The sequence below is a fragment of the Perognathus longimembris genome, chromosome 3 (assembly GCF_023159225.1).
Source record: "Perognathus longimembris pacificus isolate PPM17 chromosome 3, ASM2315922v1, whole genome shotgun sequence".
NCBI classification, from domain to species: Eukaryota; Metazoa; Chordata; class Mammalia; order Rodentia; family Heteromyidae; genus Perognathus; species Perognathus longimembris.
In genome coordinates this window covers 86,024,833-86,037,759 of record NC_063163.1, presented here as the reverse complement: position 1 = coordinate 86,037,759, position 12,927 = coordinate 86,024,833, and the positions used below count along the sequence as shown (strand labels likewise).

The window sequence follows — 12,927 nt, the reverse complement described above, 5'->3', positions numbered from 1 at the left end:
ATAATTGGAAATGGAGGCTCTCTGACAAATGCCATTGGAAAAACACACAGAAGAATGAATTGGATCTTACCTTAGAAAGCACATAGAAACATGAACCCAAAATAGATTAAACATCTAAATGGGAGAGCTCAAACTATTACCTTTCTAGAAGAACACATAAAGGACAAGCTTCATTGATTTTTTGGTTAGTATGTTAAAACTATTGGCAATAAAAAAAAGAAAGAAACGGGATTTGGAATGTGGCTTAGTGGTAGAGTGCTTGCTTAGCATGCATCAAGTCCTGGGTTCAATTCCTCAGTACCACATAAACAGAAGTGGCGCTGTGGCTCAAGTAGAGTGCTAGCTTTGAGCAAAAGAAGCTCTGTGAGAGTGCGTGGGCTCCTAAGTTCAAACTCCAGGACTGGCAAAAAATAAAAAATACAGAGAAAAAATACAGAAAATTCCTTCAAACTTAAAAGCTTTCATCCAACCAAGCAAACAACCTTGTGAAGGGCAACTCATGGAATAGAAGAGATTTGCAATTTTTTGCCAAAGTTTTTAGTCTGTATAAAAGTTTCAGCCACACCACTTCTGGTTTTTGGTGGTCGATTGGAGATAAGAGTCTCCCAGAGGGGCTGGGAACCTGGCCTAGTGGTAGAGTGCTTGCCTCACATGCATGAAGCCCTGGGTTCGATTCCCCAGCACCACATATATAGAAAATGACCAGAAGCAGTGCTGTGGCTCAAGTGGCAGAGTGCTAGCCTTGAGCAAAAAGAAGCCAGGGACAGTGCTCAGGCCCTGAGTTCAAGACCCAGGACTGGCAAGCTTCAGATCTCAGCCTCCTGAGCAGGCTGAGGATAAAACCATGAGCCACAGGCGCTGGACTGGAAATTACATTTTATTTTTATTTTTTTAATTTTTTGCCACTCCTGGGGCTTGAACTCAGAGCCTGAGCACTGTTCCTGGCTTCTTTTTGCTCACTACATCTTGAGCTACAGCGTCACTTCCGGCTTTTCCTATATATGTGGTGCTGAGGAATCCAACACGGGGCTTCATGCATGCTGGGCAAGCCCTCTGCCAAGCCACCTTCCCAGGCCGGGAATGACGTTTGCTTAACGGAGCACGGCAGTGGGCTGAGTACCACCAGCTCGGTCAGGGGACCCGGATCCAGGCCGCGCCCCTTCCCCGCCCCCGAGGCTCCGCCCCGCCCATCTCCCAGCAACGCGCGCTACCTGACGGACCCTTTCCCAGGACGCCCCGCGCGAGCCTGTCGCGGTTGCCAAGGCAACGCGCTGGCGGTGGTATGGCGCGGCCCGGCCTTCCCGCGTTCCTGCTGGCGCTCCTGGGCTGCTCGGCCTCGGTGAGCGCGCAGGCCGCGGCCACACCCGCGGAGACCACGGAAGGCCTCAACTCCACCGAGGCGGCCGCGGCCACTCCCGGACCCTCCCTGTCGCCGAGGACCCTCGGGTCCCCCCGGGCCCCGGAGCCCCCATCCGGCCCCAGGCCCGTCCCAGTCACAGACGGTGGGTACCTACCGAGGGCCAATAACCGGAGGCCTTCCGTGATCCACATCTAGCGTGGAGGGCGGGGTGCTCAAGGCCAGAAATGAAGAATCCCAGCCGATGAAACGCAGTAGGAAGTTTCTAGGTAGTGGTGGAAATGGACACGTGGGCCTTGAACCTTGAATTCTCCTCGCTGCTCAGAAAGCTGAGTTCTGAGGATCGGGGTTCAAATCCAGCTGGGGCAGCAAAGTCCATGAGACTCTTACAATGAGACACCAAAAAAAGCTGGAAGCGCTAGCCCCATCCCTGAGTTCAAGCCCCAGGACTCCCCCCACCCAAACACAATGAAAACCTCCCAGTGGTTTAGTGTGTTAGTATGTAACCGTTGCTAAGTGGGGCAATTCCCACTTCTCTTCCATGCTTTATTGTAAATTATCAAAGATATGTTAATTTTGGCAGGTAAGATAGATGTGCCAGTTCTTAAACCTGTTTAGTCATCAGCATCACCTGAAAAGTATGGTGATTTAGGTTTCATATTCAGCTTACCAAATTGTAGCTAGACCACAAATAGAATTTTCCAAACAAGTCGAATGAAGAGCCACTTGGAGGAGGCCTGGGTTCAAATGAACACATCTCCACTTGGGAGATTACCGCCACCCCTACCCCCCACCCCAGCACAGCAGCACAGTAAAGTGACCCTTTCCTATGAAGCTGACTTAGGACACCTTGCATAGGTAGGGGGCAGTCACCACCTGCTGATGGACCTGCTCTTCTTTCTGCAGTTGCCTCTCTGTGTGTCTGTGACTTGTCCCCAGCACAGTGTGATATCAACTGCTGCTGTGATCCTGACTGTAGCTCCACAGATTTCAGTGTCTTCTCTACCTGTTCAGTTCCAGTTGTCACGTAAGTATATGACATGTGTGTGTGCATGCACACATGGACATGGCTGGTACTGAAGCTTGAACTCAGAGCCTTATGCTCTTGTTTAGTTTTTTCATTAAACACTGATGCTCTACTACTTGCACTACATCTCCACTTCCAGCTTTTTGGTGGTTAATTGAAGAGGCTCATGGGCTTCTGGCCCCAGCTGGCTTCAAACTGAGATCCTTAGATCTCAGCCTCCTGAGTATCTAGGATTATAGACATGAGCCATCGGTGCCAGGCAGTATGGTACATTTCTTTTTATTTTATTTTTTGGTCAATCGTGGAGCTTGAACTCAGGGCCTGGGTACTGTCCCTGAGATTTTTTGCTCAAGGCTATCACTCTACCATTTTGAGCCACAGCACCACTTCTGGTTTTCTGGGGGTTAATTGGAGATAAGAGTCTCATAGACTTTCCTGCTCAGTCTGGCTTTGAACCATGATCCTCAGATCTCAGCGTCCTCAGTAGCTAGGATTACAGGCACGAACCCCTGGTGCCTGGCTATATGATACATTTCTTTTTTCTTTCTTTTTTTTTTTTTTGGCCAGTCTTGGGGCTTGGACTCAGGGCCTGAGCACTGTCCCTGGCTTCTTTTTGCTCAAGGCTAGCACTCTGCCACTTGAGCCACAGCGCCACTTCTGGCCATTTTCTGTATATGTGGTGCTGAGGAATGGAACCCAGGGCCTCATGTATATGAGGCAGGCACTCTTGCCACTAGGCCATATCCCCAGCCCATGTATGATACATTTCTAAGCCATAAATCTTCTCGATCATCCCCACTTTGACTCTCACAATCCTCTGGAGATGGCTTTATTTAATAAGAAATTTTGGATCCCTTCTGTATACTTATAAACAATCTAAAGTTGTAGATATGTGTGTGCATGTATGTGTGTGTGTGTGTGTGTGTGTGTGTGTGTGTGTGTGTGCCTATACTGGGGCTTGAACTCAGAGCCTGGGCACTGTCCCTGGGGTTTGTGCTCAAGGGCAGTGCTCCACCACTTGAGTAGAGCACTTCCAGCATTTTTGGTGGTGAATTGGGGATAAAAATCTCATGGACTTTGTTGTCCTGGCTGGGTTTGAACCTTGATCCTCTGATCTCAGCCTCCCAAGTGGCTAGGATTACACTTAACCAATCTAAAGTTCCAAAGAAGTTTCTTGTCATTGATACAGAGTTTACAGGTTCATTTGTATCAAATTTGTACCTTGGGAAAAGATTTCCTTAAAGATGATGATGATGATGATGATGATTTTCTGTTAGAGAAAAAAAAAAAGCTTTAATGTTAAACACTGTAGCTGCTACCAGTACAGTGCAAGCATGTGACTGGCTGGCTTTGTCATCTTGCTAAGACTGTGTGCTGCTTTGAAATTTTGCGTTGTTAATCTTTTTAACTTTCAGGAGTGATAGCCAGTTTTGTAGTCACAAAGCAGCCATCTACTCACTGAATTTCACAGCAAACCCTCCACAGAGGGTGTTCAAACTTGTTGACCAGATCAATCCATCCATCTTCTGCATTCATATTACGAACTGTAAGTATTCAATGCCAGTCTATTTTGTGAAACCCTGGAAAGTTTTAAAATTATCTCGTGAAAACCTTTTGTCCTTCATTTAGATTTAAAGTAGTCATTCTGTGTGAATAATATCCATCTCTGGAGACCATTTTACAGGGAGCAGAAAGTAACTTTTATAGACCTATGGCGTGCACATTTAAAAATCTTACTTTGTTGGGCTGGGAATGTGGCTTAGTGGTAGAGTGCTTGTCTAGCAAGCATGAAGCCCTGAGTACTTCATAAACATAAACAGAAAAGGCCAGAAGTGGCACTGTGGCTCAATGGTAGAAAGAAGTTCAGGGACAGTTCTCAAGCCCTGAATTCAAGCCCCCCCTCACCACCAAACAAAAAGATTCATTTTGTTGTGTTTGTCTATTTTTTTTTTTTTGTACTGGGGATTGAAGTCGCCTGGATGCTGTCCTTTAGATTTTTGTTTCAAGGCTGGTGTTCTACCACCTGAGCCACAGCTCTATTTCTGGCTTTTTTGTTTTTCAGGGGGTAGTTAATTGCAGATAAGAGTCTCAGAGACTTTCTTGCCACATCTTGCTTCTAGCCTTCATACTCACATCTCAGCCTCCTAAGTAGCTAGGATTATAGGTGTGAGCTGTGAGTGCCGGCTTAGAGTGTTCTTTTGAGTTCCTTCTTACACTTGATTTCCAAAGCATTTCTACTCTCACCTGCACAGGAATCCAGATTTACATGTATACATGTAGGTTTTAGTTATTTCCTCTTGTGTAATGGTTGAAAATCACGTCTACGTTAGAAGAGTACTTGTGGTTACTATTTCCTTTTTCTTTTTATTTTTACTAAGATTATTTGCATGAAAGCAGGATCTTTATTTTTAGCTGAGTATTTAGTTCCAGTAAGTATGAATGTGAAATGTCCTCAACATTTCAAAGATAAGAGACACATTTATGGATTTATCAGTTAAATTTCATGATCTTATTTGTGTGTGTGTGTGTGTGTGTGTGTGTGTGTGTGTGTGTGTGCCAATTTTAGGGCTTGAGCTTGGGGTCTGGTCCCCTCTGTCCTTTAGCCTTTTTGCTCAAAGCTGGTGACCAGCTTTTTGGTGATTAATTGGAGATTAGTCTCTTGGATTTGTCTGTCCAGGCTAAATTTCACTACCTTTTTTTCAGTGTCTTATCTGTTTTGTTTTTGTTGTGATTGAGAACAGGTGATGCACTGTCATCTGTTACCTGAAGACAGTTGAGCAGTGATTGTCCCATTCTCTGCCCTACTGCCAGCCCGGCAAGCAGGCCAGCCCATCGCTCCCTCTTTCTGGCCATCAGGGAAGCCTCCCCTCCCAAGAGGCAGCAGCAGACTCCATGGCAGATTCAGTTTCTATGGAGACTGGAGAATGTGAAGGGCTCCTCTTGGTGTGGCTGGCGTGGCTGGCGTGGCTTGTTATGCTATTTCCGTGTACGCATGAGGAACCATCCCTGTCCCACAGTCAGAAGCAGGGAATCTTTTTATTTAACAATTCTCAGGAAATCCTGGGAGCAGGAAATATGCAAAAAAATTCTTCTTGCTTAACACTTTAGCTTCTAGACTATGACAGATGTCATATAGAATAGCCATGTGTGTGCTGATGTAAAATTTTTTCCCTAATAACAGATAAACCTGCACTGTCCTTTATTAATCCAGAAGTGCCTGATGAAAACACTTTTGACAGATCCATGAAGACATCTAGTGGTTTCATGTTGAATACTGAATCAGATGTTTCTCTTAGAACCAGTCAGGAAGCTCTAGACACTGCGAAGTATAAGGTGAGCCTCAAACTATGTCCTTGCATCCTTGTAAGGTAATTATCAATGAGTAACCCATGGACTGCCTCCCTGGATACTCAGAATTGGTGTCATGCACAAAAAAAATTAGTATTTGTGTCTGTGAGTGAAAGAGGATGGAAATTAAAATTGAATGTTTGAAGTCTGGACATAGGATTGATTTCAGGTCAGGTTGTGTTTTCATCTCTGCAGAATTCTGCTCTATTAACCTTAAAAAAAATACACAACTCTGCTAGGGAATGTGGCTTAGAGGTAGAGTGCTTGCCTCGTATATATGAAGCCCTTGGTTCGATTCCTCAGCACCACGTATATAGAAGTGGCGCTGTGGCTCAAGTGGCAGAGTGCTAGCCTTGAGCAAAAAGAAGCCAGGGACAGTGCTCAGGCCCTGAGTTCAAGCCCCAGAACTGGCCAAAAATATATATATATATATATACAACTCATCCAAGCCACGAGTGGTTCATGCCTGTAACCCTGGGTTCTCAGGAGGCTGAGATCTGAGGATTGTGATTTGAAGCCAGCCCAGACAGGAATGTCTGTAAGCCTCTTTTGTTTTGTTTTGTTTTTTTTGGCCAGTCCTGGGGCTTGAACTCAGGACCTGAGCACTGACCCTGGCTTTCTTTTGCTCAAGGCTAGCACTCTGCCACTTGAGCCACAGCACCACTTCTGGCTTTTTCTTTTTTTTTTTTTTTTTTGCCAGTCCTGGGCCTTGGACTCAGGGCCTGAGCACTGTCCCTGGCTTCTTCCCGCTCAAGGCTAGCACTCTGCCACTTGAGCCACAGCGCCACTTCTGGCCGTTTTCTGTATATGTGGTGCTGGGGAATCGAACCCAGGGCTTCATGTATACAAGGCGAACACTTTACCACTAGGCCATATTCCCAGCCCCACTTCTGGCTTTTTCAATATCTGTGGTGCTAAGGAATCAAACCTAGGGCTTCATGTATACAAGGCGAGCACTTTACCACTAGGCCATATTCCCAGCCTGTGAGACTCTTATCTCCAGTTAACCACAAAAAGCTGAAAGTGGAGCTGTGGTTCAAGTGGTAGAGCATTAAATTTGAGTACCAGAGCTTAGGGACAGCCCCCAGGCCCAGAGTTCAAGCCCCAGCACTGGCAAAAAAGAAAAAGAAAAGAAGAATCTCACAGACTCCTGCCTGGTCTGGCTTTGTGGTTACAACCCTGAGATCTCAGGCTCCTGAGTAGTTAGGATTACAGGCCTGAGCCACTGGCACCTGGCTATGAAACTCTTACCTCCAGTTAACCACAAAAAGCCAGAAGTGGATCTATGGTTTAAGTGGTAGAGTACTAGCCTTCGACAAAAGAGCTAAAGGACAGTGCCCATGACTAGGGTTCAAGCCTCAGGATTGGCACAAAAAAAAAGATAGAGAGAGAAAAAAAAGCCTACAGTACAGTGACAGGCACACACAGTGCACACATCCTTTTAAAAGGGGTGAAATCACTGTTGCATCTTTAATCCTAACACTTTGGAGGGTGGAGCAGGATTAAGAGCTGAAGACCAGCTTCGGCCACAGAGTGACACCCCAGCCATGCTGTGTGGCCCTTGTGGTCACGCAGGTCAGTGACAGGAAGCCTCGTGAACACTGTAACCCCAGGCGTACTTCACATGCATGTTCCCTGTTGTGTTTGTAGTACGGAACTCCTGTGCAGACTTCACACCTGTGTTCACTGTTGTGTTTGTAGTACAGGACTCCCATGCACACTTCACACACATGTTCACTGTTGTGTTTGTAGTATGGGGATCCTATACAGACTTCACACACATCTTCACCTTCATTTCTGTGGCTTCCTTCACCCCTCTCCACGTCTCTGTGCACCGACGGCAGTCCTGCAGGTAGGAGACGCCCAGTTTTTTTCTCCCTTTTATGCTTTGTGGGTGGCAATAGTTGTAGCCAAAGAGGCTTTGGCTGACACACAGCACTTTCGGGTCCATAGACGCCTCTAAGTTCTATGGTTATAGATTTCCATTCCCATCCACACAGTCATGCTTGAGGACTTTGGTGTGTGTGTGTGCATGCACATACACTGGTACTGGGGCTTAAACTCAGAGCGTTGTGTTCTTGCGCAGCTATTGTGCTCAAGCTTGTACTTTACTACTTGAGCCACAGCGCCACTTCCAGCTTTTGGGTGGTTAATTGGAGATAAGAGTCTCATGGACTTTCCTGTCTTGGCTGGCTTCACACCACAGTCCTGAAATCTCAGCCTCCTGAGTAGCTAGGATTGCAGGTGTGAGCCACCGCTCCTGGCCATAACTTAAAATTTTTACGCACATCTTTTCTTTTGCTTACACAGACTATTTCTGAAAGATGGACCAGAAGCTCCATGGGGCTGGGGGCGGCACTGGAGTATCCAGGGTCCTCTGCACCTTGTGTGGATTTGGGGCGTGCCTTTGGCCCTGTGTTAGATGCCTTCTGGTGGGGGTGGGGGACTGGAACTGACTTGCAGCATTGCCTGCATTCCAGTTAGGGTTTCTGACACTTTCTTCTCTTCTGTGTCCACTCCCGGGAATGTTACGATCTCCAGGGTTTCTGGTGAATAAGGCTGTTAAGTGCACCCGAAGAGTGCGTGTGGAGCAGTGTGGAGAAACCGAGGCCCTGAGCATGGCTCATTACAGCAGCCCTGTGATTATGGGGGTGAGTGGAACTGATTTGCTGTGCTTGTTGGCTATTCTTGGTATAATCCAGAAGGTGACCAACTTTGAAGTTTCAAACTTTCTCTTCCCAGTACTTTGGTACCAATTATTAATATTATTATTATTTTTTTTTTTGCCAGTCCTGGGGCTTGAACTTAGGGTCTGAGCACTATCCCTGGCTTCGTTTTGCTCAAGGCTAGCACTCTACCACTTAAACCACAGAGCCACTCCTGACTTTTTCTGTTTATGTAGTGCTGAGGAATTGAACCCAGGGCTTCGTGCATGCTAGGCAAGCACTCTACCACTAAGCCACATTCCCAGCCCGGTACCAATGATTATTAAAGCAATCTTGTAAATAATTTTTGTTTTTATACAGATAGATCATATTTTGCTTGCATTCATTGTGATGGTAGTCAATACCTTGTGTCTCTGAATGAGACAAGTCATGAAAGCCTCATTATCAGTGAATGACAGAGAGGCCATATTGGGATGAGAAGCTGTCTCTTGACAGAGCCCTCTGTCTCTGGCTGGCTGATGGAAGCCAGGGAAGGATGGGAAGGGGATTGTTGGGCCTGGAGCAGAGGCCATGTCTCCTAATTGCAGTGACTGGTGTTGAGTCAGAGTGAGTGAGTGAGACCCACCCGGGCCACAGCTCCAGTTCCGGCTTTTTGCTGGTTAATTGGAGATGAGTCTTATGGACTTTTCTGCCCGGGCTGGCTGTAAATCATGATCCTCACATCCCAGCCTCCTGAGTAGCTAGGGGTACGGGCATGAGCCACCAGCGCGGGTTGGACAGGACCCCTCGGCCTGTGAGCTCTCTGGGCAGTGTCACTTGTCAGCCATCCTGAAAGCACTCAGACATCGGGGTACCACGCTTACCCCGCAGGCTCCCCCTGAAGATGAGGCTGGCAGTGGCCAGGCAGTGGGGGGAGGGCGGTGCCCCTCAGGAGAACCCTACTGCATGGCAGGCAGGAGCTTAGCATGGGGCGGACTCTCAGCAGAGCACTGTGTGGAGGCTGGGGGCCTCCAGGGCCAAGGGCAGCCACAGTCACCAGGAGTGCTAGCCCATTGTGCCCGTGTAGCCACAGGAAATAGTGACCAGAAGCCAGGACCTGTGAGCACGACCTAGAAGCAAAGTCAGAAAGGGCTGTAGAAATGGTCTTCGATGTTCTTACCAAATATGTGTGGTTTCTTTCTTTCCTAGGTGCCTAATTCAGCAACACATGTAAGTAATATGTATGTGTGTGTCTTTTTCTCTTTCTTTTTTGCTAATACCAGTTCGAACTCAGTGCATCTTGAGCCACGCCTCTGGCCTGTTTTTTTGCTGGTTGTGTTGGAGTCTCACAAATGTCTGTCTGGGCTGGCTTTGAACTACTCATAGATCGCTGCCTCCTGAGTAGACAGGACTGGGATACTGGCTGTGTGGCCTCAGGTCTCACTTTGTCATGGCACAGAGCAGCCCCCGTGTGTAATGGGCAGCCTGGGGCTCCCATGCAGGTGTGGGAGTGACAGCAGAGCTTGTCCTGCCAATGACAAGCACAGGAGCTAGCGGCATGTCCCCATGTGGCCCTGGTTTTGTCAGATCACATTTAGTTGGCTGGACTTAGAGTTCATCAGATTTGTTTCCATCTGAGTGACGCAAGCAGTGTTGTCCCCACCCCCCCCGCCCATAACGATCTGTGCTCATTGCGCAGCCCATGATGCAAGGCGTGCACCCCTCCCCGCCACACACCCTGTGGGGTGGGAGGGAAGGGGCTGTTCCACGTGGGATTAACAGCAGTGTCTCTACACCTGTTCACCTGGTGTGCTGACCACTGGCCTTTTCCGATGCATATGGCCACGAGTGAGCACTCAGTGTATCTGGCTCACTGGCTCCGAGAAGATGGTCGGTTGTGTGAGGCACAAGTCAGTGGGCTTTTGTAAGCAGAGTCTACAGGAATGTTCTGTGATCAAGATGATACCTCTGGGCAGAAATGTGGTAAATGAAAGCAGGGAGAGAATGGTGAAAAAAGAGATGACTGGTTAAGAAACATTGTATACAGAAATTAACATGTTAAATTGAAATGCCCTTGTACAACTATTTGAAAATAATAATAATTTTAAAAGCCAGGTTTGTAATAATTCATGATCACCTTTCATATATGTTCTTCCTGTGTGGAACCTATGATTGTACTGAATTAAAGAGATGAGAAAAGAAAAAACTAGGGGCTAGGAATGTGGCTTAGTGGTAGAGTGTTTGCCTAGCATGCATGAAGCCCTGGGTTCGTTTCCTCAGTACCACATAAACAGAAAAGGCCAGAAGTGGTGCTGTGGCTCAAGTGGTAGAGTGCTAGCCTTGAACAAAAGAAGCCCAGGGACAGTACTCAGGCCCTAAGTTCAAGCCCCAAGAATGGCAAAAAAGAAAAAGGAAAAAAGAAACTAGCAGTGGGATTTGTTTGGATTAAAGAAGAGGCTTTCTTTGAAATAGAGATTCGCTTTCTGCCCAGGTGTGTATCTGGTAGGAGGCCTGGTTCACCTACTATTTTTTTTTTTTTTTTTTTTTTGGCCAGTCCTGGGCCTTGGACTCAGGGCCTGAGCACTGTCCCTGGCTTCTTCCCGCTCAAGGCTAGCACTCTGCCACTTGAGCCACAGCGCCGCTTCTGGCCGTTTTCTGTATATGTGGTGCTGGGGAATCGAACCTAGGGCCTCGTGTATATGAGGCAGGCACTCTTGCCACTAGGCCATATCCCCAGCCCCACCTACTATTTTTTGTTTGTTTTGTTTTTTTGCCAGTCCTGGGCCTTGGACTCAGGGCCTGAGCACTGTCCCTCCCTGGCTTCTTCTTGCTCAAGGCTACCACTCCGCCACTTGAGCCACAGCGCCACTTCTGGCCGTTTTCTGTATATGTGGTGCTGGGGAATCGAACCCAGGTCTTCATGTATACGAGGCAAGCACTCTTGCCACTAGGCTATATCCCCAGTCCCCACCTACTATTTTTGTGTGTCCATACTGAGGCTTGAACTTAGAGCCTGGGCACTAGCCCTTAGCTTTTTCACTCAAGTCTGACCCATACCTACCACCTGACCCACAGCTCTACTTCTGGCTTTTCACTTTAGAGATAAGAAGCTTAGAGACTTTTTTTTGGTCCGGCCTGGACTTGAACCTTGATCCTCAGACTTCAGCCTCTGGAGTAGCTAAAATTACAGATGTGAGCCACTGGCACCTGGCCATAGTCCTGCTTTAGGCTCCTCACTGCTGGGATGGCGGGCGAGTACCACCTGCCCAACTACCTCTTGTTGAGATGGATTCTCTTGGACTTTTTGCCCAACTTCTCTGGAACCACTGTCCTCCCAATCCCAGCCTCCCGTAGCTACCATGACAGTTGTCACTGTACCCGGCTGTGGGGTAGAAAGGGGTCTTGGTAACTTTCCTTCCCAGGCTAGCCTTGAACACTGATCCTCCAGTCCTCAGCCTCTCAAATAGCTAGGGTTACAGGTGTGAGCCACCAGCTCCTGGCACAGGTTTCTCTTCACTGTTGTCCCTTCGCAGGTGCCCATCACCATTCAGTCCATCACCGTCCGTTCTCAGAACCACACGCTGAGTCGGCTGGAAGACACGGCAGTCCTGCGGCCGACTCTCCTCACCGGCCAGGATGGACTCTGCATTAACGTTGTTCTTGAGGTGGGCACCCCACTTGCTCTGCCAGCGCCCATGGCTTGAGGCAGGCTCTGGTCCTGTGGGGCTGTGGGGTGCCCTCCACAGGGACCCTGGCCCCTCTCAGGGAGTTGGCCTGTCTCCTTCAGCCTGAACAAATGTTGACGGGGTTTTGTAGCTGCCGCTGTGATGCTCGTACAAATACTGAGTGCAGCAGCTGACGTGGAATTAATGCCTAATCTGGGCACGGAGAGGCTCAGGTGACCCCATCTCTGATGCGGGGCATTGGGGATCTCTGCACTTCATCTGATGGGACGGCAGAGAAAATCCTTAGCCCAGGGGCTTCTTTGGGTTGTAATATAGAGAGTGGAGGGCGCCGATGGGGCATCTTTTTGCTCTATTTAGGTCAAGTACAGCCTCACGTACACAGAGGCCGGGAGCATATCATCTGCAAGTGTTGCCTTCCTCCTGGGCTCTCTCAGCGGTGCAGTGGCCAATGTGCAGCAGAAGTTTGAAATTCACTTTCTCCAGGTGAGTCGGCTCAGCTCTGTTCAAGTATTTCACAGGCAAGTAAGAAAGAGCACAGTGGTAGCCAGGTGCTGGCGCTCATGCTTATAATACCAGCTACTCAGGACCTGAGATCTGAGGATTGAGGTTCAGAGCCAGCCTGGACAGGAAACTCTGTGAGACTCTTATTTCCAGTTAGCCACTGAAAAGCTGGAAATGGAGCTGAGGCTCAAGTAGCGAAGCGCTAGCTTTGTGCAAAAAAAGCCAAAGGACAGGGCCCAGACCCTGAGTTCAAGTTTCAGTACCAGCACAAAAACAAACAAAATCATAATTTCTTAGTGAGACAAAGTCAGTGTAGAAGAATCACATGCAGTGCTGGGCCTCATGGCTCTGAATTCAAGTGCC

The 12,927-nt window shown here is 48.0% G+C and overlaps 1 protein-coding gene across 4 annotated transcripts in view; it reads left to right on the top strand.

Annotated features, from left to right (window-relative positions):
- The first annotated feature begins 1,208 nt into the window (after positions 1-1,208).
- The window catches only part of Tctn1 (tectonic family member 1), a 20,385-nt gene continuing 8,666 nt past the window's right edge, over positions 1,209-12,927 (top strand). For all 4 annotated transcript variants that reach the window (XM_048342964.1, XM_048342963.1, XM_048342961.1 and 1 more), the window contains exons 1-9: positions 1,209-1,502; positions 2,264-2,384; positions 3,800-3,930; positions 5,566-5,717; positions 7,485-7,584; positions 8,274-8,383; positions 9,587-9,607; positions 11,911-12,042; positions 12,421-12,546. In XM_048342964.1, the coding sequence (XP_048198921.1) occupies positions 1,283-1,502; positions 2,264-2,384; positions 3,800-3,930; positions 5,566-5,717; positions 7,485-7,584; positions 8,274-8,383; positions 9,587-9,607; positions 11,911-12,042; positions 12,421-12,546 (1,113 nt within the window). In that variant the 5' untranslated portion in view covers positions 1,209-1,282. The remainder of the gene's footprint in view (positions 1,503-2,263; positions 2,385-3,799; positions 3,931-5,565; positions 5,718-7,484; positions 7,585-8,273; positions 8,384-9,586; positions 9,608-11,910; positions 12,043-12,420; positions 12,547-12,927) is intronic.